Source organism: Trichoderma citrinoviride, assembly GCF_003025115.1.
Source record: "Trichoderma citrinoviride strain TUCIM 6016 unplaced genomic scaffold BBK36scaffold_5, whole genome shotgun sequence".
Taxonomy (NCBI): Eukaryota; Fungi; Ascomycota; class Sordariomycetes; order Hypocreales; family Hypocreaceae; genus Trichoderma; species Trichoderma citrinoviride.
Window position 1 is genome coordinate 1,166,943 of NW_020194713.1, and position 27,546 is coordinate 1,194,488.

The window sequence follows — 27,546 nt, forward strand, 5'->3', positions numbered from 1 at the left end:
GACAATCTGGGTCAAGTGTCACCGCCGCCTTCACATGGGCACAAGATGCCGACGCCCTTCCGTATGTAAAAGCCAAGGCGCCAGGATGTTCGGCAAATCAGCCAAGACATGCCATTTCTCGGATCAGATAACTTGTCTTGGCAGCCGTCCTCTGCTCGGCATCCACCTCGGACGACGACTTCTGCCGACGGTTTCCTGCACTGCTGTAGTATCAACTAACACCATACGTCGTTCAAGTCGTATTAGCATCACTACACGGCTCAGTAACGCACATGCAACCACCATCGGCTTCTTCATGCAGCCTCGGCGCTTTGCCGATGGTTCCCATTCTTTCGTACATACGATACGCGGAACTTGTCGGCTCGTGCCCTCTCTTGACCTGCCCTCCTCTTTTAGCCGCTCTATTCCCACCCATGCCACCTAGCCAAGGTAGCACTCAGACCATCAGGGAAATATTTTCCCTCGTCGTCCGTCTTGTCTCTCTCTCTCTGTCCCTCGACCCCAGTCATCCCGGCTAGTAGTGCAGGAGAGTGGAGAGAGAGACACAAGGCCAGAAACAAAGAGCGGGACCGCACACCACATGTGCTCCATCAAAGTAAACTTCTTGACAAACTTCCCCATCAAGCTTATCTGATCCGAGTCGGACGAGGAGGAGACCCGGTCGATTGAATTAGGCCGGCTGAGGCTCTCTCTTTTTTTCTGCCCCTGCCCTGGTCCATCTTTGCCCGGTCTCTGTGCGGCGCCTTGGGTTGCTCTTATTGCTGCCGACCACCGCCGTCTTTTATCACCAATTAGTATTCCCTTGTTGTATGAGTCGATATCCCCTCGTCTCTTCCCTCTTCTTCCTTGCCCCTTCATCCTCTCCCGTCTCTCTCTGCTCGCGATAGTGGTTACTAGTGCTGCTCCCACACAAAAAATGGCCAAGGACGTCTTCTCAGTCCCCGTCTTCCTCGTCGTCTTCCGCGAGACGCTGGAGACGGTCATCATCGTCTCCGTGCTGCTCGCCTTTCTGAAGCAGACCCTCGACGGCCCCAACGCCGACCGCAAGGTCTACAAGAAACTGCGAGCGCAGGTAAGTCTTTAAAAAAACATCTTCAATGTGCAGAGAAACCAATCCTCTACTGACACACGCCCATAAGATCTGGATCGGCGTCGCAACAGGCTTCCTGCTCTGCATGATCATCGCCGCCGCCCTCATCGGCGTCTTCTACACCGTCGGCTCCAACACCTGGGACAAGAGCGAGCAGTACTACGAGGGCGCCTTCTCCCTCGTCGCCTCCGTCATCATCACCCTCATGGGCGCCGCCCTGCTGCGCATCGGCAAGATGCAGGACAAGTGGCGCGCCAAGCTCGCAAAGGCCATCGAGGCTCCCATCAAGATTGGCAAATCCGACCGCAGCTGGCTCGCCCAGATGCTCGAGAAGTACGCCATGTTCTTCCTGCCCTTCATCACCGTCCTGCGCGAGGGCATCGAGGCGGTCGTCTTCGTCGCCGGCGTCACGTTTTCGGCGCCCGCGTATGCCGTGCCGCTGCCTGTGGTCATTGGGCTGCTTGTCGGCGGCGTTGTTGGGTATCTCTTGTACAAGTAAGTGAAAGCTGTCTTTTTACTCTCTCTTTTTTCCAATTCATCTATAAGTGAGATCATGTCTAATACAGGGCTTATAGGGGAGGTTCATCGACGAAGCTGCAGTACTTCCTCGTCGCGTCGACCTGCTTGTTGTATCTCGTCGGCGCTGGCCTGTTCTCCCGTGCCGTCTGGTCCCTTGAGCAAGGCAAGTGGAACAAGATTGTCGGCAGCGACGCCTCCGAGCTTGGCTCCGGCCCTGGATCCTACGACATTGACAACGTCGTGTGGCACGTCAATGTAAGTTCAACGCATTCCGTCAAGCGAACGCAAACCAGTTCGGTCAGGGAGGGACAGCTCAAAACTAACAAATGGGATCGAATAGTGCTGCAACCCCAATGTCCCCAACAACGGCGGCTGGGGCATCTTCCAGGCCATTCTCGGCTGGACAAACTCCGCCACCTACGGCTCCGTCATCTCGTACAACATCTACTGGCTCTTCGTCATGGCCTCTTTCATCCTCATCCGGTTCCGCGAGACCACGGGGCGATGGCCCTTCCAGAAGGCCAAGGCTGTCGTCCCGTACGACACCGAGGCTCGCAGCGGAAGTGAAAGCCACGATGTCGCCGAGAACAAGAACGTCGCTGAGAAGACTACCGCTCTCAACTAAGTAGACACGGGCACGGAAAGGAAATGGCTGTCACCGAGGAGATATGTAGGGCACAGTGATGTCGTCTTGATACATGTTCATATAAAGTGTCCCAAGCTCTGTCTTGTTCTATAAGAGTTATCTCGTAATGAATATGATGAATATACCCTCCTGCAATAATACTTCAGAATCTCAGCTCTGTGTCGTCATAGAAAGTTACCTCGTAACGAACATGGTAGCTTCATTCGGTATTCCCTTCCAACTTCAAAGCAACATTGTCGTCCTCATACCTGGGATACATGTTGACGGTAGAAGCCGTCAATCAGTCGCGATGCGCTCCATACGCCCACACACAAGGCCTTATCCTTGTGCAGTCAAAAGTAATCTTTCCAGTTTATCAGGTCTTGAAGCTTCTTTGTGAAACCAAGGGCCATCGAAACCTCGGTCACCCAGCGTTTAAGCCTCGGGCGTCCAATCCCACGAGCTAGCCGTGAATAGGCTTCTAGACAACCGATCAGTATACATGGCATTTTCATAACGAAGCCGCTGGTCGTTGGCCACTGAGCGAGTAAAGACAAATGTCCGTGAATCTTCATGGGTGTCGCCTGTGCCTTGGCCATCCCTAAGCATCGTCCACGACACCTCGGACCGACGCTTCTTCCAGTCAGCGTGCGCAATGGATGTGCCGCTCGCGGACAGCATGGCCCGGATGTAGTCGACGATTGGCTCCAGGCGCGTTCTAAGGCCGCAGTTGGTGTGATTCTTGTCGACCTGGTAGTTGGGGCATTGCTTCAGGGTAGCGAGCAGGTCGTCGATGTTGACCGTGGCGGCGTCGGGCACCCTCTCCAGGGACGCCGGGGTGTAGTCCACGAGGAACAAGAGGTTCTTGGACGTCAGGAACTTTACCATTTGGCCTAGCTGGAAGGAGTCGCATGCAACGCTGGAGTCGTATCCCAGCTTGCATTGGCGCTCCTTTGAGCAGTACAGATCGAGGAAGTGGCGTTGGGCGGAGGCAATGGTGTTTAAGACGCACTGTCTGCGGTATTGCAGTTCCTCTATTGTGTTCTGTTAGTCGACTTCTTCAACGTGGAAACCATCTGAATGTCTTGACTAATCGCCACTTACCCTCGATGCCGTCGGGTAGATGCCACCACGCAGCCGTCAGAGTCTCGTCGCGATACTGAAACTCGCTCCAGAGCCGAGAGCCCCTCGTAATGAGCTCCCGCGCTGCCTGATGGAGTCTCATGCCGTTACCTAGAAGCAGGGAAACCAGAACCTTTTGTCGCAGGACTTCCTCGGCGTCTGTGTAGCGGCCGCTCTCGTCAGTATAAGGCTTCGTGGTCGTCACTGGCCAGCGCACCCCGTTAAGGCTGGAGCGAGCCACGAGGGTGATACAGTCGAAGCGATCCGCGAGAATGGCAATCGTAGCGGCGTCCTGAAGGGTCACTCTCGTCATCTTGGGCGGCTTCTGATGCATGATTCGGAGCATGTCCTCAAACGCATGCTCGCGGCCTGCCGCCTTGGTGGCTTCGTCATCGTCGGTGATGGTGATCCAGGGCAGGTCCGCGGCATCTGCTTCTGCCGGCTTGATCTGCCTGGCCGCAAGCTTCTTGTGTGCCTCTGCGATGAGGCCGGCTTCGCGGAACGATGAGTTGGACAGGAGGTTGTCGAAGTACTTGGAGTGCTTCTTGAGGGCGGCCTGGCTGACGCGATAGGCAACCCGCACCTTGGTCTTGAGGGCGGGCTGGGGAGCACCCGGCTTCTTGGCGTACGCCGTCGCCTTGCTGGTCTTGCGGAGCGTCTCCTTGGACGTCTCAAAGGTCACGTCGAGGATGATATCGCCGGCATCGGCCACGGCAATGACTTGTGGTCCTGGGCGCTCTGGTTTGGCGCTCGAGGCGTCGGATTCCGCCTCTGCAGGCGCCGCTGCAGCCTCGTCCATGCTTCAAAGGAGAAGAAAGGATGCTATCGACATGCAAGAGGTGGAAACAAGGGTCTGATCGGCGAGCCAGTCGAGCAGCTGTGTGGTTTGCCTTGATAGTGGAGGAAGTGCAGAAGCTGAAGCTGCCGGCTGGCGTAGCAGTTGATTGATATCAGCCAGGCAAGGCCCCCTATCCAGCAGCCGAGTCCCTGATGCCCAAGGTAATAATACTACTGACGCTGCTGCTTGCTAACCATGCTCGAGGAATTTCAGCTTCTTCTCACGTCTTTTTATTCACTTTTTATTCACTTTTCCTGGCCTCTCTCGCTTTGATGCCTGCTCTGGGGCAGCTCCAACAGCCGGCTTAGCGCCCTCGCAGTGCCGGAAGCTAAAGCACCAGACGGCAAGGCATCAACGTCAATGGCCCAAGATTATTACATACTCACCCAGGACTCAACTGTTTATTCGCCCTGTCGACGAAGATCGGGTGCGAATGCATCGTTGAACCTGCAGCGGACAAGGCACCAGAGTTCCAGCGGCTCGTGCTTGCATCCACCACGCTGGACCCCTGCGTTTGATGCACTGTTTGAGAGCCTGCAGGGGCCCTGGCAGCCGAGTTTGAAGGCCAAGAACCAACAGCCGTGATACTACTAGTAGTACTATCATGCATTGACCTCATCGGGCTGCCTCTGTCTGCTCAGACCAGACGATGGCTTCTGTTTTGAGGCTGTAAATATAAGGCATCATTTTGGGTATTGCTGCTCCTAAATCCTGATTTCTCTTGAAATAATTATTCACAATCAATTTTATGAATACTGGTACCGTATCCTTTGATGGATTCAATACTACAAACGTAAACAAGCAGAAAGACGCTCTAACAAAGAAAATCCAGCAGCCTTGCGCCTTAACAAGTCGTCGCTGGCTTCTGGTTGGCAGAAACTCCCTCTCTCAACCATCTGCAGCCTCCCGAGCAATTTCCCCCTTCCACTCGTTGCCTCTTCTTGGAAGCTCATTCGGAGCCCAACCACGAGTCTCTCTTCTCTTTCTCCTATTTCCATTAGTTTTATTCTTTGATCATCCTCTTGACAAACGCCCACTCTTGAGTCGAGTGCAATCGCTGGGTATCCGGGCATCCAACCGCTGGCCCTTGGCCTCAGACGTCCAACCTCCTCCCGCCTCCCCAACCGCGAGCCCATGGCTGTGAGCGACGGCAACCTGGCAGCAATTCGACTACGAAAGCGACACCTGATGCTTGGGCTTGCGCATCTCGTGCATCGGCCAGCGCACACAGTCTCCAATGGCCAGCCTGGCAAGTAAAGCGCTGTCCTCAGCATCCAGAGCCGCTGCACACATCTCGCCCGACTCCGTTGCCATTCCTGCGATACCGGCTTCGCTGCGAGCCGCCTGCACAGGCACCCAACAGAACCCGCTACCACCAGACGATGCCCTTCCGCTGAGGAATGAGAGCACGACAAGCCATCGACGGCGATGCCATCCTGCTGCTGCTGCTGCTATACCAGCCGCACGTCCTTGGCGATGCGGAGCCCGCGGGGTATCTGTGTCTACAACTCGCGACACCTTCGTGAGGTTGCCCATGAGACAAGCCAGAGCCCACGTCCAGCCGGCTGCTCGACGCTACTTCCACACGTACTTCATCACCCACCTTCCGTCGTCCTCCCTGCATCCAGACTCCAGCAGGCCTCACGGGCCGAGCCACAAACTGCCTCGCGATGCCTCGACGCCGCACACCCCGAGCCCCGGATCCGCCCCGGCGGTTGCGATACCGAACATGCCCAGCCGAGATCTCACAGTCGTGCGAATTCCCCTACGGCGAGCGAAGCACCACTTTGGCACGGCGACGGCCCGAGGAAATCGACCCTACAACGAAGATGCGGACCAGGCCGGCATCATCGACATGCCGGCGTTTGCCAAGAGGGTACCGACGAGCGTCAGGCAGAAGCCGGGGGAGCCGACCATGCCGGGCAGTGCCTGTGGAGATCCCCAGATCTTCTACTTTGGGGTCTTTGATGGTCACGGCGGAGTCCAATGCTCCCATTTCCTGCGCGACGAGCTACACGGATACATCGAGGAGGCGGCAGCCGAGTTTGGCCTGCAGAGCAGCTTGCGCAAAGAGAACCCTTGGGATGTCTCCAGAAAGCCGGTGACTCGCAAGCAGGCTCTCGACAACGTACACATGAAGAGCCCTGAAGAGGTGAAGGATGATATTGAACTGCCAACTCGGGATGATAACGTGGGAGTCGTCAATGCGCCGCGGCATGGAGACCCCCTCCCCAGTGCCAAGTCGGTGCCCGTAGAGGTATCCGATTACTCAAAGGCCGTCAGGTTGAAGAAGGCCCTCATCCAGGAGTATAGAGTCTCCATCGGGGGATACTTCCGCCGCTTCCAGCCAGAGTACTTCAACCTCTCCGAGGATGGCGACAACTACACCATCTCGGTCGAATCAGCCCTCGCCTACGCCTTCCTGCGCGCCGACTTGGACTTCGTTTCCGCCCAGGCCCGAAAGGTCGACCCGGACGACTCGACGGTCTGCGACAGCCCCCTGAACAATGACGAGATCCTCGGAAAGCCTCATGCCACGCCTTCGGGCCACGTCATTGGCGGCGCAACGCGGTTCAAGGGAGGCTCGACCGCATCCATTGTGCTCATCTCGACGCCGACTCCCGTGCCCTTTTGGCACCCTGGTGCGCATTCGTCGCTCATCGTAGCGCACGTCGGCGACACCCGCGTGCTGCTATGCGACACGGCCACCGGGCTCGCCCAGCCCCTGACTTCCGACCACCACCCCACCACGCCGGGCGAGAGCAGACGCCTGCGCAGGTACGCTCCCGCCGGCTCGATGGTCTCTGGCGATAGTTTCGGCGAGGAGCGCATCGCGGGGCTGGCCAACAGCCGTGCGTTCGGGGACATCAAGAGCAAGCGCATCGGCGTCTCGGCCGAGCCGGAAATCACACGGGTCGAGCTCGGCCCCGCCGAGTATTCCTTCCTGGTCCTCATGAGCGACGGCGTCTCGGGCACGCTCAGCGACCAGGAGATTGTGGACGTCGTCAAGGAGGCCAAGACCCCCGAGGAGGGCGCCCGCCGCGTCGTCGACTACGCCACCGAGGTCTCCGACGACGGCGACAACGCGACGTGCCAGGTCGTCCGGCTGGGAGGCTGGGAGCGGCGGTCCGAAGGCGGCCTGGGCAGTCTTGGGACCAAGGAGTTTCGGGATGCCAGGCGTGCGGAGGCGCAAGATCCGCGACGACGCGGGAAGCGGTAGAGCTTACCATGACAGAGGGATTCATATATCCCCCATGTTGTATGGATGGATGGGATGTTATCGGACAGAGGTGGAGGGGTTCTACAACAACCTGCATTAAGGATAGCGAATGTCTTGTTTTATCTGGGATTGGCGAGCATATACGGAGGTATATACAGTGTATAGCGTGGAATATGGCCGGACGGAGTTTCAAGGCATACATTGGAGAGTGGCCGTGGGATGCGTATATTTCCCGTTTTCGTTTGTTCAAAATTCTGTTTTCTACAGACTCCTTCCATACAAGAGAGCACGATCGGTTTCGAAAAGAAGATTTATGAAGCATCATAGAGATTCGTCAACGTGCCATTCATAGTCCTCATAGCTCGTAGCTCGTGTACTGCTTGGCCATCTCCTAGTTTTACACATCTAAACGAAGAGCATAGAGAATTTTCATAAACAAACACAGCCGTCTTTCATACAAAATTCGACATCCCACAGACACTCGTTACAAGTTTCCAAGCCCTGCTAGATTTGAGGAAAGCCCAGCCTAATACACTCAGTACCCGTGTCGATGTTCGTGATGCTGAGAGCCATACGACGGAGACTGCTGATGATAGCCTTGGTATGAAGAATACTGCGGCTGAGCCGGGCCTCCATATCCATGAGGCTGCTGGCCCTGAGCCCATTGTTCCTCACTGCCGTATTGCGGTTGCTGATACGGTGGCTGTCCTCCATACGGTGGTTGGTGATGTTGCGGTTGGTGATACTGCGGCTGCTGATACTGCGGCTGGTGAGAGCCATATCCTTGTGGTGGCTGCTGCGGTTGACTTTGATAGCCTTGGTAATAGCTAGAGGCATGCCCAGACTGGCCATGAGACGATTCCGCATGCGCCTGGGAGACATACGAGGCACTCTCGCCATAACCGTAGCCCCCATGAGCCGGCGGTGAATAGCGTGAAGGCGGAGCCGGAGAACTAGAGGTATAGTTCAGAGCCGGGTTTCCATCATGGCCCTCCATGGAGTTTAAGTCTCGAGTCTTGACCTGCTCCCAGAGGGAACCGGAAACTTTGCCATGGCCGAGCTGCGAAACCGTCTCCCAAGCGTCATGGGCGTGACCGCTGACGCCGCCCTTCTTCTTCTGGTTGAGAATGTGGTTCTTGCCTTGTTTCACCGACTCGGAAGATAGGAGGTGATCGATGTCGTGGCGGCGAGGATGCTCATTGACCCAGTCCTGGACGGTGCGGAACATGTCCTTCTGAATCTGGACGTGATCGTTGCGCAGGGCAGGGTGGTGGAAGGCCCGCAGCACGTCGTTGACAACTTCGTCGACAGGCACGCTGGGGTTCTCCCATGCGTAGAGAACACGACTGCGAGAAGGCATGTTAAAAGGCGAAACGATTATGGAATAGCCTGACGGGAAATGCTATAATACTTACGGAACGGTGTACTGGAGAACTGTGGCTGCGATTCGCCCAGCACAAGAGTTGAGAACATTGGTAAAGTGGTCCTTTGACAGCATGGAGTGTGTCGGGTCAGAGCTTCTGGGGTTATCCCACGGCTCGAACTGAGAGTTGGCACTGGCGCTGATGACGCCAGAGGAGCCATCCTTGAGCACCTTTGAGACCTGATTAATGATGGGCCTGATAAAAGGGGCGAGGAGGCCGAGAATGAAGGCCGTCAGCGTCTCGCTGATGTGCTCGAGGAGTTTTTCGAGGCCGGGAACCTTTTCGATGCCCCGGCTAATGGCTTTCACAATCCTGTCGCGGAACTGCAGAATCGGGTAGATCTGCCTTGCAGTCTTGACCGGATCGAAGTTCGGGCTCATGCCGGGAACGACGTTAGAGTTCCCTGCAGCGCGAGAGCGTGTTTCATTGTCCCGCTCCTGAGCTTCAGACATGGCCTTGAGCTCCCGAGCCTGAGCAGCAAAACCCGTGCCATCACCCGGGATCTTGGAAATGAGCGAAATGAAGTCCTTCGGGGCCACGATATCCAACAAGCCCCGAGAAGCGCCTCCGCCTCCGCCGCTCGTAGCAGCTCCTGCATTCAGGAGAGCGACGTCGACCTCGTCGACCTCGGATTGGGTGAAGTGGTCGTTCGCCTCGCCGATGACCGAATGCAAAAAGTCAACGCCACCAAAGGTACCAGTCACCAGGGGGTAAATGCGTTTTCCTCGGACTGTAATCTCAGACTGCGTGCCGCAGTGGGGAAAGACATTTCGATGGCCCAGCTCACGGAGAGCCAGCTCGCAGTAATTGCTGTGAGCGCTAAAGTCTTCCATGCAGTGCAAAGCCTGGCCAAGGCATCTGAGTGCCTCGCAGAGGTCGGCCTCGTTGCCTCTCTGTGGTCCACTGGTGTAGAGACGACCGAAATGGATGCTGCGAGCAAAGCTATAGCGAAGATATCCGGCACTGGTAGCCCATCGACCCGTCTCGTTGGCAATGTAGTTTTTCATGCCGGTGTTGAGATCGATGTCAATCTCAATGGGGTCAACTGGCCCACGAAGACGGGGGTCGAGCGTTCGAGCGTCGATGCCATCTGCGTAGCCTTTGGGGTTGTCAATGTGTTCTTCCGGGCGGTAGCACCCCAAGCGCTCTTCGGTCACCTCGAATTCCTCCGTGGCATAACCAAAGGACATGAATGAGAGAACCCAGACCTTTTGATCAAATCGTTAATAGAGCCTTCTCCGCTTATCAAACAGCCAACAAAAGCCTTACCAGGATGCGAATAGTGGGAGCATTGACGCCCTTGAGAGAGCCAACGTCGACTGCCTGCGAGTAGTCACGGAGCCAGTTGCCGAAGTACGTTCGCTTGATCAGCATCGACGTCCATTTCTTGCCGTGAAGAAAGGCAATGCTTGACAGCATGTCCTCGATATCTGAGATATGAGCGTCAGTCCCGTTGTTCTCTAGCACAGTTCCTATTCCAGCATCACATGCTGTGTCACTCACCTCCATGACGCCAGTTGTGTCCCTCAACCTAGAGCCTGTGAGTTTCTAGATACCTTACTTCACATATGAACGACAGTGACAAACCTGCGCAATCGACGGAATATTGCCCGCTCCAAACGCTGCGACTCGGGACGGCAGCAGCACGAGACAGATGCAAAACACAAGCAACCAGGTGCCCCGCGGAGGTGAAAATGACGCCATGATGCAGCGACGTTGGCGGGGCGAGAAGCAAGCAAAAGCAAAGAAAACAAACAGCCAAAGATGGAGGTTATTGGACTTCTGTCGTTGACGAAGAGTTGTCGAGCCACAGCACAGATGAATGGGGACTCTCTCTTATTGCCTTTTTCCTGCCAAATCACAGTGTGTCGTCATATGTATTCTGCAGGGTGAGATTGGTTGCCTCTCCCACAGGAGCTGGGAGTAGGTACAGGCTGAAAGTACCTTAGGTACCTGCAGGGTTCCTTCCAAGCTGAGCTTCAAGGCTGAACTGTGGCTAAGCTGCCGAGGGAGATTGATCAGCCTTGCACAAGCCACATTCTGTTAAAGCCACATTGACACATGAAAAAGTGCGGCGAATTCGACGAGAAAAAGGCGGGGCACAGCGGCAGGTTGATGGATGGTGGTCCATGTCCTTTTGCTCAATAGAGCGGGAATATTGTGCTTGTAGTGTAGTATTGTCTAGAGTCAAATCAACTCGCGGTGAGATGATTTATGTCATGGAATCATCGCCATGGCGAGGGTTCAGGGAAGCGGACGTCCATAAACGCAGCACTAATGGTTCGGATTCTTCGGTGTCACAAGCACAATGAGGCCGAAGGGCGATCCCTCGATACCCTTGAAAATGGGACTTACAGGGACTGACTTGTAGTACGGTCGTGACTCGTGGTGCCAAGTTGCATGGCGAGGCTATAACAGGGAACCGGATAGGCTATCCGAATCTCCCATTCTATCGTCGTGAATAGCTGACAATGACAGCGGGTAGCCAAGCAGATGGTGTTCCCTCAGCAGTGCTCTTCCAGTGATTGGCAGTTTGCCATTGGTCCATTGGCACATATCCAGAGAACTATGTGCCCTTACCGCGTTGGCCCTTGGCTGCTTGAGAACAGTTGGCAGAAGCCTTGAAAGCCCAAGCAGAACAACCGGATTCTATTGTTCTCGGTGGTGTGACTTTTCGCCTGCTCTCTGCTGAGCTTCCGTTTGGTAACGCCACTCTGACAGCTCGGCTTCCGAAGCGCTACCACGTTAGCACGGCAGTAAGCACTCGCTGTGCTGGGCCATAGCGCCAGCAAACCACCTGTAGCGTCGCTTCAGGGGATCCTCCACTCCGACAATTGGTCATCGGGGGTCCTGGGAAACCCGCCTATCCGATCTTCAGGAAATCTTCCGGCCCCTGATAATAAATCCTCCACTCGACCATTCTGATTCTCTGTTTTGTTTCCAACAATTAGGTGGCGAGTGCTTCATTCTTCACTCATATCTTCCTGCCACGCTCTCCTTTCCTTTTCACTTTTTTTCTTTTCAAATCTGGCTGCTTGTCAGATGCGCCAATCCTTCTCCTCTTAACTTCCAACCGGAGCACGTCGCCTTTGATCTGCCGGATCTGTCTTCATCTACTGCCTCTTCAATCCCTGTCCGCCTTTTCGAGCCTTTCGAGCCTCGCGGAAACAACGACAAAATGCCGTCTCGAACGCTCCCTACGTTTACTCGCGCCGAGGTCGAGTCGCATAACACGGAAAGCTCTTGCTATGTCACCGTTGGCACCAAGGTCTTTGACGTGACCGATTTCCTGTCTGACCACCCCGGTGGCGGCCAGCTCATCGTCGACTATGCTGGCAAGGACATCGAGGACATTCTGAAAGACAGCGTTTCGCACACGCACTCAGAGGCTGCATATGAGATTCTTGATGATTCCCTCGTGGGCTTTGTCGTCCCTGAGAAGAGCGCGGCTGCCAATGGAAATGGTGCTGCCGATGACAAGACATATGTGCACCCAAGGACCGGCATGGCCTCCGAGGAGGATCTCAGCAAGGACACAGACTACACTCAGGACTACAAGAAGCACAAATTTTTGGACCTTAGCAAGCCCCTGTTTCCCCAGCTCTGGTACGGCAACTTCACCAAAGAGTTTTATCTTGACCAAGTGCACCGTCCGCGCCATTACAAGGGCGGCAAGTCTGCTCCCCTCTTTGGCAATTTCCTGGAGCCTCTCTCAAAGACCCCTTGGTGGATGATTCCAATTCTTTGGCTGCCTTGTGACGCATACGGCTCTTTCCTGGCCTTCCAGGGCTTCAAGAACCCCATCTTCTTTGCCGCGTACTGGGTCCTTGGCTTCTTTATCTGGAGCCTCGTGGAATACGGGCTGCACAGATTCTTGTTCCACCTTGATGGGTACGTTGCTCCCCTTGTATACTGGCTCTTCCGCTTCATTCCTTGCTAACTGTGACACAGCTACCTTCCTGATAACAACTACGGCATTACTGCGCACTTCTTGCTCCACGGCATCCACCACTACCTGCCCATGGACAAGTACAGACTGGTCATGCCTCCGACCATGTTCTTGGTGCTTGCGACTCCCTTTTGGTATCTCGCCCACACCCTCTTCGCCTACAACTGGTACGCTGCGACCGCAGTCTACTGTGGCGGCATCTTCGGCTACATCTGCTACGACTTGACTCATTACTTCCTTCACCACGAGAACCTGCCTCTCTGGTACAAGGAGCTCAAGAAGTACCACCTGGAGCACCACTTCCTCGAGTACGACCTTGGCTTTGGCGTCACCACCAGATTCTGGGACACTGTGTTCGGCACTGAGCTGAAGCCTACTCTGGTCAAGACCAAATAAGTGCAAAGCACAACACATGTTTTCTGCAAGCCAATCTTTGTCCATGGGGGCTCGCATCATAACATCAATTCTTCTCTCCAATCGTTTTTGTTTTTCTCATGAGGGAAGTCGCGGGCTTTGGTTATAATGAATGGAACTATGGCAAAGGAAGCTCTCTGCCACGGGCGGAGGTCACAAGGCCGTTACGTGTATAAGGAAGCAAGGAGAGGCAAACACACCAATGGCTGCTGATACGATTTATGGATAAATATTGAAGATGGTTCCCACGACTCACGGAGATCAAGGCGATACCAATAACCCGGCAAATGTGCATTTTAATACACACTTATAATTCAATGAATACATTATTTTTTTCTACTATTTCTGTATATTTGATTGACAGTCAAAAACTATTGTGCATCATCTCAATATAACAATATCCCAACACGAAAGATTCGGACTCTTCGCACCAGGGGAACTTTTGTGCTGACATAAGCGCCGGAATCGCTGTGAAAAATCCACTCACGTGACGCCCCTCCCAGCCAAATGCCCGAGCCAAGGAGAAAGTCTCCGTGCTGGGACCTGAAATCCCAACTTCCCAAAGAACTTTGTGGCGGTTGATCTCGACAACGACCTTCACGTTGTCGATTGGAAAAAGTGCACGTATAGGCATTTGTATGCGCACAACCGGCTGCAGTCGCTCTCTCTGACCGCTCACCGTATCTGCCCTCAGACCCTAGAAAGATCCTCCCTGAGCAAGATTCACCCGCCAGGGCACTTCGTCAATCATGTCCAACCTGGACGTCGAAGCACTGCTCGATGCTACGGCTAAGAACCCAGAGCAAAAGCCAAAGAGCCCTGACGCTGAACGTTCCAAAGATGATGCCAAGTCTGATAGGCGAGATAGAGACTCCGATCGTGATCAAGGCCGAGAACGGGATGGCAGCCGTGTGAGGGATAGAGACCGAGATCACGACCGCCGCCGCCGAGACCGTCGAGATTACAGCCTTACTCGAAGCCGCCGCGAGACGCCTGACGTGGGCACCCCCCGTAGCGACACTGGCAGTCACAAGAGTAGGCGGAGAAGCAGGAGCCGTGATGATGACCGCCGTCACTCACGTCGCCACAGAGACGGCGATTACTATCGAGGTGGCCGAGGCCGCTCGCGCTCCCGTTCGCCCCCTCGACACTATCGCCCTCGCGATGACCGCGATCGCCGCGACCGACGAGACCGAGGCGACCGTTACTCCAACGACTACCGTGGTCGAGATGATGACCGCCATGACCGCCGTGACGGAGGCATGGCCGCGCTCACCGAAGACGAACGAGATCGACGCACCGTTTTTGTCCAGCAGCTCGCCGCTCGACTGCGGACCCGTGAGCTGAAGGAGTTTTTCGAAAAGGTCGGAGCCGTTAATGAAGCTCAGATCGTGAAAGACCGAATCAGCGGACGGTCCAAAGGGTGCGTGATTGTTCAGCCAGTTTATCTTCCCGTGCATTGCTAACATGACGACAGTGTCGGCTACGTCGAGTTCAAGAGCGAAGACTCAGTACAGCTAGCCCTCCAGCTTACCGGACAGAAGCTCCTCGGCATTCCCGTCATCGTGCAGCACACAGAGGCTGAGAAGAATCGCCAGGCCCGCAACCCAGACTCTTCCAATGGACACCCCAACTCCATCCCCTTTCATCGCCTTTACGTCGGCAATATCCATTTTAACGTCACGGAGCAAGACCTACAAGCTGTGTTTGAGCCCTTCGGAGAACTCGAGTTTGTTCAGCTCCAGAAAGATGACAATGGACGCAGCCGTGGCTATGGCTTTGTTCAGTGAGTCACTGCTCCTCCCTCCTCTCTCTCATTCTCTCTTGCACAATACTAATTGTCGATAGATTCCGAGATGCAGGCCAAGCTCGCGAGGCTCTGGAAAAAATGAACGGCTTTGACTTGGCTGGACGCCCCATTCGCGTTGGCCTCGGCAACGATAAGTTTACCCCTGAGAGCACCGCCAACCTAATGCACAAGTTTTCCGGTAACAACCAGGGCTTCCAAGGCTCTGCGTTCTCCGGGGCAGGTGGCCGTGGTCAGCAGTCCACATTCGACCGGGCTGGAGGCCGCGACAGCGAAAAGACGGGTGGTGCTAGCGCTCTGGATGATACGGACGTTGCTGGTGTCAACTTTAACAACTATAGTCGCGATGCGTTGATGAGAAAGCTTGCCAGGACCGACGAAGCCCCGACCAACGGCAATGACGAGCGCCAACAGATTCTGAAGCCCAAGACGGAGACGAAGCCCCTTCCTGTGAATGTGAACATGGCGAGCCGGTGTGTTGTCTTGCACAATATGTTCGATCCCGCTGAGTAAGTATCATACTTTTGACTCGTTATATACTGTGGTCATGTGCTGACGGAGAATGACAGAGAGGAGGGCGACGACTGGGTCAAAGAGCTTGAAGATGAAGTCCGTCAGGAAGCCGAAGAGAAATACGGACACGTCGTGCACATCTCGGTCGATCCAAACTCCAAGGGCGACATTTATCTCAAGTTTGACAAGGTCCAAGGCGGCGAAAATGCCATCAAGGGTCTCAACGGTAGATACTTTGGTGGCCGAATGATCGACGCGTCACCTGTTGTAGACGCTGTTTACAGCAGTTTGTTCTCTCGCACCCGGGCAATCTGAAGCTAATGCTTATTCCCATGCACGCTGTGCATCTGTTTTAGGAACGTGGAGAGGTAAGCAGCTAATCTCGTCAGGACAACAGCCCCGAGTCTCTCGCTAACGCGTTGTTAGTCCTCCCGGTGCCGCATGTGCAGAATACTCGGGACGACTCGTGCTACTACAGGATAGCGACGAGACGCAGGTTACTCCTTTTGTCCAACCGGATACTAAACCGCCCAGCTTGTCTTTTGGTGCAGCAGAACTCTTGAATCCAACGGAAGGGCGCCTTGGTCGCCAGCAATCTGTGCTTTTAATAATGCATTCTAGCAACTCTGTATGGCAATGTCCCACACTGATGTTTAGGCGCCTCGGGCGGCCGTCGATAGTCGTTTTCAAAATCGTTTCATGAATCGTGTAGGATTAGTTTGATACTGTAGCAAATACCAGTCAACCAGCATTGCCCCGTATCATTCTTGAATGCATTTGCTGCCAAGTTGCTGGAACCGGCTAACATCACAGACAAAGTTGACAGGTCAATACGGCTTGCGAATCTTTATTGAGCACGATAACTCTTCCATTGGGGTGTAATAGTATGATCTATGATCATCGTTCTCAGATCTGCCCTATATTGTCGTTCATCCTTCCCACCCAACTCTGGCTCTTCTCTCTCTACGCCACCCACTTGTCCTTGATCTTTCCTTTCCATGCACATTCAGTTAATCGCTACCACGTGTCCTTTGATACGACAGTTGAGGCTATTGCAAACACACTGGAAGCATCGAGTGCGTCACGCCACGTGATGGCAGCTCGCTTCTGATTCTTACCTTGGTACGTCTTCTTACTTCTTCCTCACTTTTGGCCAACGATCATCCCTAACATTACGCCTCTTCATCGATCGTGCAGCCATTCACAGCATTGTTATTACCTGGAAGATTCAGAGGTAGTTCACTCTTCTCCTTCTCTCAGAAGATTCTCAATGGGCTCCCAACTTCTCGGCTTCTCGCAGGCTTTTTGGCGGCTGTTCAGGAGAAGGCCGCCGGCCGGCAGAAAGTCTGCGCGAGTTGCGGTACCCGCCTCGGAGGAGCGAATAACTTCACTTTGCTCTCACTTCACGCTCGGCTCTGGGCCTCTCCGCCACGTGGCTGTGGGATAATCCTGTTTGGTTCGCCGAAGATTTTTCGTCGTTGTGGTTATCCTCGCTTTTTATCCCCCTTTCCCCTGCCATCTTTCTCCCTCCTCTCTCTTTAACCCGACAACACACCCTTTGCAGGAGAGAGAGTCCTCCTCTTTCAGCATTTCTCAGCGAGAGATTCGCATACTTCTTCTCTGTATCGACATTCAACCTCTTTCCGTCCTTTCAGAAACTCTAGTTTTCTCTATTTTACGATCTTCGTGATCTCCTTGCATTTGGCGTATTGGGACAGGTTCTACGGGATTACTGTCCAGAGTCCAAGAAGACATAATATCCAGGTTTGCCTCTCAACCCTAGGCTCTCTACGTTTTCCTTTCGACATATCATTCACCCTGCCAGATTGTCTGATCCAATCTTTGGTCAAACAAACACATTGGCGTCCTTGGTATCCTGGCAACCGTCCCTGTTTTCGTTTGCGTTTCCACTTTATTACAGTCTGCATTCACTGGGCATTTCATCACAGGACTGACGCAGGCATAGTACAAACGCCGCTTGGGGCACATCTGATCTTTTGTTTTGCGAGCCTGCTCATCCCTTTATCTTTGCCTTCATTATCACTCCTATTCTCTCACTTCGCAGAGTGCGGCCCAAACCCTCTCGTCACTTCTTCCTCTCCGCAGAGCATGATCTGGGAGGACTCTGGAACCCGCAGCATTGAAGCCCTCAGCATTGAAGAAGGCTTCAATACCCGTCCCTCATCAATCAGCCTGACGGAGTCAGGAGTCAAGGAAGCCGCTGAAGTCATTGGGAACATGTTGTCAGTCAACTTCTCCACCCCCCTCGCCGGGCCTGCTCGGTCTGAGAGGATCAAACAAATGTCTAATAATCACGTAAGTGTCTCTACCCTTTCTCGTTGTTGTCACAGTGACTGACCCAACTGTCTCTATGAAGCCCGCGTTTGAGAAATCGCGCATCACGCAAGAGATCCTGGTCAAGATACAGCATTCTCTGAGGCGCATGCCTGGTGTTTCCGCAAAGGAATCAGCCGAAATCATTCAGAGCCTCATTGAAGTCGGCCAGGTCATCAGTCAGGAGACGAGCGCACTTGTCGAGGCCGTCATGAATCTCCATCTCGATCAGGAAGACACGGACAAGGCAATTGCCCGCATGAGCATCGAAGCCAATCTTGCCAAGGCCAGAACGGATGACCAGAACCAAACCATCAACAGTCTCCGCGAAGAGCTCAAGGCGGAGAAAGAGCACAGGGAGCAGGCTGAAGCCGCCCTGAAGAACATGACGGAATGCATCGTGGACCTTACCACCGAGTTCAAGCAGTTGAAGGACAAGGCTGACAAACAGAGGACCGAGTCGCCGAACAACTCCTCCTCATCTGAGAACAGCGAGATGATTGTCAAGGTAGGCCGTTCTAGGTCGCCGATATGCCCAAGAGTTGAATCCAACTAACTACAACTATTCCACTCAGATCCTCGACAACACCATCCAGATCTTGGAAGGCCAAGCCAACAAGCAGCGTACGCCTTGGGTTGGATCCGTCACCCGGGCCATTGAGCCTGTGACCCAGCCGATGCCCATGCAGCAGCCCGTTCACCAGCCTGTTCACCAGCCCGTTCACCAGCCCATGCAGCAGCTTGGCCAGCAGCCTGTCCAGCAGAAACCCATGATGCCCGTCCAAGAACAGAACTTGGGTGACGGCAGCGTCTTCAATGACGTTCCTCCCCCTCCCCCTCCCCGAGCTGCCTCGGCCTTCCAGCCCGTCCACCGCCCTCCTCCTCCCATGGGGCCGCCGCCGCCCAAGTTTGGCCAGTATCAGAACATGCCACCGCGGCCACCAACCGCCATGTCCCACGAGCGCCGCAGCGCCAACGCGTGGAACCTCGTCGCGCCTCCTCACGGTGGCCGACCCGGCCCCTTTAACAACAAGCCCCCCTTCCCTGGCCCTCCCTATGGCCGAGCTCCCTCTCGTCAGGGATTCCAGAACAATCACCAGTTCCGACCGAACAACTTCCCGCAGTCTGCGTTTGCTATGCCGGAGAACCCTCCTCCTAGGCCCAATAGCGCATTCGCATATGGTCGTGACTACTTCCCTAACACCCCAACAGGTCCGGCGCGTGGCCGATACAACGGCCGCATGCGTGAGAACGCTGCCATGCCGCCGCCGCCGCCCCCTCCGCTTGACTTTGGAGCCTCCTCGTCCAGCGGCTCGACCTCTGGCCCGTCCACCTCGCTCGTCAACCGCAGCCCCTACTCGGGTCAGCCGGCGCCGGTCACCATCACGGAGCAGACCGTCCAAGCCTGGAACGGATACATGATGCACTTTTACGCGGCCATTCGCAACTTTGTCGAGCGCCATGCCAACAACCCCGATGTCACGGGCGAGACGAAGCTGAGCCAGACTCATCTGTGGCCCATCCTGCTGGCCACGTACTACCCCCTGTCGGAGCAGGAGGCCGAGTCGTACCTCGAGTTCCACGTGCGCAGCGAGAACTCCAAGTCGTGCATCGTCACTCGCGTCATCATCGACTTTGTCGTGAACCGCGTCTGGAACCCCAGCGCCTGGGCCGGCGCTGATGCCGACTCTACCTTTGCCATTATGGAAGTCGAGCGAGACCTCGACCGCACAGCAGGTACTATACGCATCTCTCTCTCTCTCTTTGTCTCTCCCTCTGTCTCTCTCTCTTTCTCTCTCTCTGTCTCTCCCCCTTCTCCCTCCCTCTGTCCACAAGCCCCCTCATCACTCAACGCAAAAACTAACACCCTCAACCAGGCCAACCATCCGTCGTCCGCCAGCCCATCCTCGACCGCATGGCCACCGTCATCGAAGCCGTCGTCAAGAAGGAGCAGGGCGGCCCCTTTGTCAAGAACAAGATCGACGAGGCCACCCACACGCTGCTCGCCAGCCTGCAGCCGCTCATGAACCGCTTCTACAGCTCGCCCGACGCCTTCCGCGACCTCGAGCAGGTCATTGACGCCGCGTACGAGATCTCGTGCAAGATCCTCACCAGCCGCCTCACCTTTGACTTCCGCTTCCCCGAGATCGGCAGCCGCTTCTCGTCCCAGAGCATGCTGCCCATCTGGCCCAACAGCGACCCGCTCGAGCTGCAGGCCAAGCACTGGCGCGTCGCGCTCGTCACCACGCCCGTCGTGACGTGCCGCAACGATACCGGGTCCAACATCTCGGCGCACTCTGTTTCTCTCGCGGACGTGTTTTGCATGCAGTGAGAGAGACTTGATCGTTGGGGAGGCATCCAGTGATGAGGGGAGGGGGGGTTGTGTCCACTATGAAGATCACACGTACCGAACAGAAAAGAACAAAAAATGACATCACTTGAAAGAGAGTGAAGAGACGAGACGAGGCGAGAGAATTTGGGTTACGGCACTCTATGGCTTTCTTTTCTTGATTTCATGGCTGTTGGTTGGTTTTTCATTTCATTTTCATCCCATTCCGAGTATACAGAAAGGTCAAGTCGCCGCGTATAGGGCTGGCTAGGTACTTAGTCCTCTGGTATCTTTCCCCCCTTTTTCTACTTCGTCGTTGGCATAAAGGAACAAATGAGGATCTTAGCAAGCGCCGACAGGGAAACCCCAAATCGACAGACAAAATTTCAACAAAAGCAATCACAGGATTTCGTCTCTTTCCTTTTCTCTGAATGTTGCCGTCTGGACACACATGGGACAATGAGCCTAGCTTTGAATGGCAAATACCTTAGTTAATCTCTTTCACTCAACAGGAACACGTAATTCACAGACAACACACTGAAATTCAGCACACGTATTAGTACTCAAATGTGATAAATCTATGATCTAGACTTTGCCGCCCCAATTCCATGATTTCTTCATGGTTCTCCTCTGCGCCCAAAGAAATCAGAACACCGCCATTACTCTTTTCGTTGCGTAGGTGGTTTCCTGTACCAAAAATGCAAGACAGCCAAACCAGCAACCTTTTGGAAGCCCATCGTGGTTCTCTAAATGGCGGGAGGAATGTATACCCTCAAGACGGCTTCCTGTCCAGACGACGAACAACCCCTCCGAGAACAGTCTTGAGGATCGCATCCGCAGAAAGCGTCTTGAAAAAGCGAGCAGCAAACCCACCCCAGGTCACCGTGTCCACCATGTCCCGGATGCCATGCTTCCTGAGCTGATCGTCCAAATCCTTGAGCCACTGCCTGGCCTGTTTGCTGTCGCCCACCTGGAAGAACTGTATGCCGACCTGATGCGACGGAGCGCCGAGCTGGTCGAGCCTTCTGGCGTACCTGACAATGGCGTCTTCCGGGTCGACCGTCGCCTCGCCGTCGGTGATGACGATGATGTTAACGGGCTTGACCTGCTCGCCCGTCCTTTTGGCTTCCTCCAGGCTCCCAACGTAGGGCTCGAGGATGTCGCTGAGGCGTGTGCCCGTGGGGGTGCCGCCCCGGGGACGGGTTTCTTTGAAGATGCCGTCGACTGCTGCGGCGTCGTGGATGTTGTAGTAGCCACCGCTGGCTTTGCTATCTGTCCTCGGTCCCAGCTGTTGCCGATTTCTGTGATTCAGAAAGTACACGTCGATGCCGTCCTCATCGTATGTGGTGCAAATGGGGGCAATGTAGCCGAGGACCTTCTGGACATCATTCCAGCGAGTGTCAGCCTCCATGGACCGAGAGTCGTCGATGATGAAGACGGTGTCAAAGTATGCCAGGAAGGCGTGCGGGGCGTCAGGATCTGTTATCTTGGACAGCCTCAGTGAGGAAGTCCTTGCAGCGGCCGGAGCTTGTTGAGAGTATGCTGGTGGCGCATCTTCCGCTGCGGCATCTGTAGAAAAGGGGGAACATTAGCATTGCTACATCCCAACTATTGCTTTCACGCATCCAACATTGTCCCCCGACAGAGAAGCAGCATCCACCGCCTCTCCTCGTAAAGTAGCAAAGTCGGAGAATCTGAGACATTGACAGAAACATACCTGAAAATGGATTAATTGAAGCTAAAGACGACTTGCTCTTCTCAGTCTCTTCAACATTTCGATTCCGTTCCTCATTGTTCTGTTTGCCAGAGCCCGTAGGCTTGGTCCTGCTAAATAGGCCCATTATGGTTGATGCGCTGTTCTTATCCAATGGTTATCTCGAACTCCGTATCGTGGGAGGAGTTGTAAAGAAAGAAGTAGTAAAAGTGAAAGATGTCGGTGTTTTGATAGAAGACTGGTCCGTGGGTGATGGATGGCGGCCTGGTTAAATATTGATGCGTTTGCTTTGTCTGTTTGATATTTCCTGCCAGTAATCCCCAAATATGAAGTACTGCCTAATTTAGACGATAAGAGCTGTTAAATAAGGCAATGGCGGATGGATAGAGTTGCACAGGAGGCAGCAAACGCAGGGAGCCGCAACTTCCTTTGTCAAGAGTGATGCCAAGATGTGGCAGGAGCTTGCTTGTAGTACCTGAAATATATCAAGGCTCAAGAATGCTCGAGTCAAGACAACGTGAACGTGGCAATCTGGAATAGGAGGCGGCAAACAAGAAATGCCATTAAAAAGCTGCCGAGATCAGTTTTGTTTGGCTGTTTTGCTAATTCAGATGTTTGGCCACGTCTTTTATAGCTAAGATACCTCTGTCCAATGAAGTACATACACCTCACTCGTTTCGCCTGCCCTTGCGCCCGCTCCTGCGCTTTGACTCAGATGATTACTCGAAATCGCGTCATGCCATTCACAGTTACTCCTAATTAGAAGATTTGATCAACTACGGAGTACAATTCGAATAGGATGTTAGGCTTCCGCTTTCACTGCTTGCAAGTGCGGTGGGAATGAACCAGATGGAGAATGCCAAGTTGTAGTGACAATATAAAGTTGCTTGATGGTGCATCAAAAGCCCTGCCACCGCCCAGACAAGTGCTGCAACTAGCAGACGCACTAACAAGCCGCTGGTGGAACCCCCTCAACTAGCAGATCTCGAGATCTGGTCAGGCTTCAGGCAAGGCACATAGCGGAAGAGCTGACATCAAAAGGACTCGCAGCGATCATAAAACCACAGAACATGCGCCTATAGAAGCGACTGCCTGAAGACTGTCTACACAAACTCCCTTGTAACTGATCTCAATACGTCATATGATAGGCACCCTAATTCAACTTTTTGCCATCCCTCAATTTTCATACTTCATTCTTCGACATCGCCTTGGTATGTAAGTTTTCTAGACCCTGTGGCGCAGCCAGGGGCTCAGGTAACGCATGGCGTCCTTAGCCTCAGATTAGCGACATGCAAACTTCCATACTCGGCCATATAAGCCACGGCATATTCACGCCTCCAGTTTGCCTTACAAGGCAGCAACGCATTCCCAAGCACTGACAGCAACCGAGATTCCTAGGCAGGGCAATGCCTCGAAAAGCATATCGGTAAGCTCGGAGGGTCGATCTAGACCGTCTATGCGACCGCCTACATTCGAGAAGCCCTGCCCCCTGCCTTGTCACAACCATTACCCAATCATCCTAGACTGTGGCTTCTCATGCAGCATCAGTTACTGCTAGTGGGTTCCAGAGAACCGGTTGCTTGGAGATGGTTCCCCTGGGAGACACTTGAGGGATTCGGCTAGTTCATGTCTTCCCCCAGGTTAATTAGCATGAGCGGAGAGCATATAAGGAACCGAGCAAGACGAGCATGTATCCGGCCCGTCAACGGCGGTACTAAAGCAGACCCAGGAGGCAATGAGGCGCAAGGCTGAGCAGCCTCGGCTCTGCGTGCACCAAGGCTCGGCGGCTGACACTCGGACTTGTCTCAAACAGTGTAATTCATTCAAGGCGCTACGTGTTGGCTTCACAGCTGGTCATCATCCGCCGACGGTTCAGCCATCTGACACTCCGTTCCTCTCATAGTTCATCAGATTTCCGTCATGCATTTCCCACAGCCTCCACACTCCACCCAACTTACTCCCCCCTACCGTCCAAAAACTTCACCTTCGCCTCCTCTTGTCCGCGGTGAAGGGCTCGGTCAAGGCTGATGTTGCCTTGAAGGGGCAACTTCCGACGTCCGAGGCTCATATCGCATAGTTCAGGTGTTCTCCTATTCCCTATATCTAGGTGGATCGCTTGAACCTAAAGTGAAAAGCAGAAAGGTTAGCTGGGAGACAAGCTCAAAAATGCCTGGGGCAAACCATACTTGTTGACCACCCGCTCGATTCCGTCGAGGCCGAGCTTCAGGACATCCATCCTAGGTCCGTACGACAGACGCACGAAGTGGTGGCACGGGCTGTCAAACAGGTCACGTCGTCGGGAGGGGTTCAGGTCGAAGAAGATGCCGGGAACAACAATGACCTTTTCCTCCAGGCAGGCCTGGAAGAAGTTGAGCCCGTCGGAAATAGCGTCGGGGAGACCCTCGAGGTTCAGCCACCTAGGAGGTCAGGGTTAGCTTGCTGGTGCACAACGGACGCCCGGATTGGTGTGTTTGTCCATACAGGTAAAAGGTAGAATCAGGGACGTATTTGATGGAGAAGCCCATCTCACGCAGACGTCGGACCGTGTAGTCTCGCTTGTCCTAATGACTAGTTAGACTTCATGTTCAAAAGGCTTCTGTGCTCTGGTGGGACAAACTCGGAAGTGGCGCTGCAGGTGAATCATCTCGGTTTGGACCACACTTGGCTCAAGCATGGGGATGGCAGCCTCCTGAAGGGCATGCACAGCACCTCCATCCAGGTAGCTACCGCATGAGCCGATACTAAACAGCCTGTTAGTGGCACCGTCTCTCCAATACAGTAACGTTTCATCGAGTCAAACATACGCGCTGATGTACTCTATAAAGGCACAGAAAGTTAGCATTCCGGGCTAGTACATCCGTTTCTTGAATGGATCCAAACTCACCCTTGGGACCGATGATCCACGCAATTCGCCATCCGGGCAGTCGGAAGCGCTTGGTGAGGCCATCGATAATCAGGACATCGTCCTCGTCGACATCCTCGACGTTCTCGGCAGCCGAGATGGTCGTACCATCACAGTTGCTGGTATAGTTGTAGCCGGAGTAAAACTCGTCGCTGATGAAGGTGGCGCGGCCTCGGCAAAGGTCCTGGATCTCGGCCAGCTCCGGGTTGGCAACGACCCGGCCGGTGGGGTTGCGAGGGTTGGAGGTGAGGATGACGGAGGTACCACGGGCGATTTCCTCGGCAATCTTGTCGGGGTGGATGTGGTAGCCGTCCTCTTCGGAAAGGGGCACGGGGATAGCCGCGAACTGTACCACGTATCAGCCAAAATTTCTGCCTAGCTTGTCATACTCTAGAAACCAAAGACTCACGTTCTTGAACAGACTCAACATCTCGTTGTACGCCGTGTAGTCGGGCAAGAAGAAGGACAGATAGGAGCTGCCCAGGACGGCGGCGATTCGGATCAGACCGGCACGGCCACCGGGCACGATGGCGACGTTCTCCCAGGTGTACTTGCTCTCCTTGCCCTGGCGGTGCATCTCGTTGTAGAGCTTGGCGACGGCCTCTCTCAGGGGCTTGATGCCGGCCGTAGGGCCGTACTCGCGCGCCGCTACGCTGAGGTTGATGGTCTCTGGTCGCTTGAAGCAGCCGGCAATGTCGTCCTCGACCTCGGGGGCGCCCTGGCCCAGGTTGGCCCACGCCTCGGGCTCGTCCAGGAAGCCGTACTCGCTGGCGCGCTCAGTGCACCAGATGACACCGGTGGACGATCGGCTGGCGTCGAGGCCGGCGTGGGGCATGTGGCCTTCGTGCGCATTGCGGAATTGTCTGTGGACCTTGGATTGGATCTCTGCAGGGCCACCTTCTCAGTCAGCTTTCGAACCACAATCAGGCGTCGGGCTCGCAATCCCAATGCAGACAAGATGAAGGGATTCCCGTCGCGAGTCCGCGGTGGCTGCGCTGGGCTAACCGCTGCGGGGGAGGGGTAGTCGGGCTTGGGAGTTGGGGTTGGTTGGGTGCAAGTTGGTTGGCGGGGTTTGGACAGGAGAAACACTCAAGCCACCGCCGCCATTCAGAGGGCTGCCACTATCGCGATGAAAAGTTGCAGAGGGGAAACCCCAGAGATTGGGATCAAGGTTATCTTGTGGAAAACTTGTGGTCGAAAAGCGCAGGAGCAGACATCGCAGCCATCCCCCACCGTGCAAAATGTCCGCAGATTGCATGTAGAGGCCTGAACTAACCATTCATCGACGGCTCGACGTTGCTGAAGCGTCGCAGCAGCGGCTTCGGGGCGCCAGTGTGGCGGTTGATGGAGAACTTGCGTCCGGAGAACATCTTGGCGGTTCGACAGGCTGAACAAAAGGAATCACACTGATCAGTTCTCTGCTTGCAACAATGGAAAATGGATTGAGTTTTTGAAGCGAACCAACCTGTGGGAAAATAAGGAGATGAAACTCGGTCTGCGGCAGGTAGGACGGCGTCGGAAGAACGGCACGGCACAACGTCACTCAGCGAGGCACAGGCCAGAAGAAGGGAAGCAGGAGATGCCTGAACTGCTGAAGCGAATGCGCAGCTGGAAGCCCGTAGCAAACAAGAACAACGAAAAAAGCTGCACGAGGGAACGAAGAGAGACGAAGGGGAAAAAAAATCTCCAAAAACTCGGAAATCCTGCTGGGGCGTCACCGCGATGCATCGACCATATATAATACGGCGTAAATCCTGAAAAGCCAACGGGGCGACTAGAGCAGACGGGATCCGCTAGCTGCTCTCCAGATGACCCCTCTTAGGCTGCTCAAAAAGCCACAGGCCCCTTTTTAGCAGCGCCGGGCTGCTTCTCGCAGGTGGAGAGGCCGCTGTTGGACTGCCAATCCGGGCCGGTGTCTGGGCACCAAAACTGTGACAATCGAAAAAACGAGGGGCAGACAGGACAAGGAGACGGTGCATCTTGCAACTATTCCGGGCCTTGGGGCCACCCGATTTGCGGGACGGCATGGCCGATGGGAGGCAGGATCGCCGGACGAGAGCACAGGAGGGTTGAGCAAAGATGGACATGTCAGTGTAAGGCGACGATGAATGGAATAGGCAGCCAAATTTGAGATTCTTGGGTATCACTCACTATCTAAGCTCATTCCATCTGGTCGAGACAACAAAGAAAGCAGACACGACTCAAGATCAGGGTGAAGACAGGCAAGAGCATGGGCACTCCCGCGCCAGTGAGTTGAGGCTATTCCCACCCACCCCGTATTACTACTTGCTCCTCACCACTGCAATGCTGCACGTTAGTTGATCACCGTCACCTTGAAACCAATCCTACCTTGCCTACATGTACTACTACTAATACCAAACTCCCCAGCGGTGGAGCTGTGCATAGCAGACCCTGCAGCGGCTGCGCAAAACACGAAGCATTGAACAATGCGGAAAAGGAGCGGTGTCCAGGAGGTCTTGCCATTGATCCGTTCTGCTATTACCTCGTTCCGCGGTTATCGAGCAGACTGGCAAAAGGCCTCATCATTGGGATTTTTGAAGTTGTCCCAGATGAAAATTGGACAACCATTCTGAAAGATATTATGACGAACGAGTACCATAGCTGTGGAAATACACATGGAGCGAGCAGCTACTACACAAGTCTCACTCAAACTGGCTGCGGTGCTACGAAGCACAACAGTGAGGGGAAGAGTGTCTCCTCCACACATCTCACCTTGGCCAAGCAG

The 27,546-nt window shown here is 54.5% G+C and overlaps 9 protein-coding genes across 9 annotated transcripts; 5 read left to right on the forward strand and 4 right to left on the reverse strand.

Annotated features, from left to right (window-relative positions):
- Positions 1–913: 913 nt before the first annotated feature.
- On the forward strand, positions 914–2,238 carry BBK36DRAFT_1197047 (iron permease FTR1; the record flags this gene model as incomplete). The annotated part of the gene is given in 5 exon segments (XM_024896966.1): positions 914–1,072; positions 1,140–1,538; positions 1,641–1,645; positions 1,657–1,864; positions 1,950–2,238. The coding sequence occupies 5 exon segments, from the start codon at positions 917–919 to the stop codon at positions 2,232–2,234; spliced, it is 1,053 nt and encodes a 350-aa protein (XP_024750874.1). The 3' UTR covers positions 2,235–2,238.
- A 431-nt stretch (positions 2,239–2,669) lies between these two features.
- On the reverse strand, positions 2,670–4,299 carry BBK36DRAFT_1135068 (hypothetical protein; the record flags this gene model as incomplete). Its single annotated transcript, XM_024892516.1, has 3 exons — positions 4,270–4,299; positions 3,339–4,200; positions 2,670–3,268 (listed from the first exon to the last, which is right to left on the reverse strand). The coding sequence occupies exons 2-3, from the start codon at positions 4,153–4,155 to the stop codon at positions 2,670–2,672; spliced, it is 1,416 nt and encodes a 471-aa protein (XP_024750875.1). The 5' UTR covers positions 4,156–4,200; positions 4,270–4,299.
- A 1,429-nt stretch (positions 4,300–5,728) lies between these two features.
- BBK36DRAFT_51454 (protein serine/threonine phosphatase 2C) lies at positions 5,729–7,414 on the forward strand (the record flags this gene model as incomplete). The annotated part of the gene is made up of 1 exon (XM_024898192.1): positions 5,729–7,414. The coding sequence occupies one exon, from the start codon at positions 5,729–5,731 to the stop codon at positions 7,412–7,414; it is 1,686 nt and encodes a 561-aa protein (XP_024750876.1).
- A 535-nt stretch (positions 7,415–7,949) lies between these two features.
- BBK36DRAFT_1197061 (heterokaryon incompatibility Het-C) lies at positions 7,950–10,573 on the reverse strand (the record flags this gene model as incomplete). The annotated part of the gene is made up of 6 exons (XM_024896967.1): positions 10,426–10,573; positions 10,342–10,369; positions 10,108–10,268; positions 8,830–10,046; positions 8,222–8,760; positions 7,950–8,122 (listed from the first exon to the last, which is right to left on the reverse strand). The coding sequence occupies exons 1-6, from the start codon at positions 10,540–10,542 to the stop codon at positions 7,950–7,952; spliced, it is 2,235 nt and encodes a 744-aa protein (XP_024750877.1). The 5' UTR covers positions 10,543–10,573.
- Positions 10,574–11,988: 1,415 nt separating this feature from the next.
- On the forward strand, positions 11,989–13,305 carry BBK36DRAFT_1135070 (Inositolphosphorylceramide-B hydroxylase). The gene is made up of 2 exons (XM_024892517.1): positions 11,989–12,729; positions 12,790–13,305. The coding sequence occupies exons 1-2, from the start codon at positions 12,017–12,019 to the stop codon at positions 13,181–13,183; spliced, it is 1,107 nt and encodes a 368-aa protein (XP_024750878.1). The 5' UTR covers positions 11,989–12,016; the 3' UTR covers positions 13,184–13,305.
- Positions 13,306–13,773: 468 nt separating this feature from the next.
- Positions 13,774–16,282, forward strand: BBK36DRAFT_1135071 (splicing factor, CC1-like protein). The gene is given in 6 exon segments (XM_024892518.1): positions 13,774–14,624; positions 14,679–14,987; positions 15,050–15,517; positions 15,578–15,887; positions 15,948–16,207; positions 16,218–16,282. The coding sequence occupies 4 exon segments, from the start codon at positions 13,951–13,953 to the stop codon at positions 15,834–15,836; spliced, it is 1,710 nt and encodes a 569-aa protein (XP_024750879.1). The 5' UTR covers positions 13,774–13,950; the 3' UTR covers positions 15,837–15,887; positions 15,948–16,207; positions 16,218–16,282.
- Positions 16,283–17,759: 1,477 nt separating this feature from the next.
- Positions 17,760–20,187, forward strand: BBK36DRAFT_1115683 (hypothetical protein; the record flags this gene model as incomplete). Its single annotated transcript, XM_024890155.1, has 5 exons — positions 17,760–17,837; positions 17,899–18,363; positions 18,431–18,520; positions 18,584–19,592; positions 19,733–20,187. 5 exons carry the CDS (start codon positions 17,760–17,762, stop codon positions 20,185–20,187), a joined length of 2,097 nt encoding a protein of 698 aa, XP_024750880.1.
- A 769-nt stretch (positions 20,188–20,956) lies between these two features.
- BBK36DRAFT_1167953 (hypothetical protein) lies at positions 20,957–21,595 on the reverse strand (the record flags this gene model as incomplete). Its single annotated transcript, XM_024895108.1, has 1 exon — positions 20,957–21,595. One exon carries the CDS (start codon positions 21,593–21,595, stop codon positions 20,957–20,959), a length of 639 nt encoding a protein of 212 aa, XP_024750881.1.
- A 2,446-nt stretch (positions 21,596–24,041) lies between these two features.
- On the reverse strand, positions 24,042–26,184 carry BBK36DRAFT_1197091 (Aspartate/tyrosine/aromatic aminotransferase; the record flags this gene model as incomplete). The annotated part of the gene is made up of 6 exons (XM_024896968.1): positions 26,077–26,184; positions 25,210–25,685; positions 24,783–25,146; positions 24,516–24,664; positions 24,380–24,459; positions 24,042–24,315 (listed from the first exon to the last, which is right to left on the reverse strand). Exons 1-6 carry the CDS (start codon positions 26,168–26,170, stop codon positions 24,042–24,044), a joined length of 1,437 nt encoding a protein of 478 aa, XP_024750882.1. The 5' UTR covers positions 26,171–26,184.
- Positions 26,185–27,546: the final 1,362 nt, after the last annotated feature.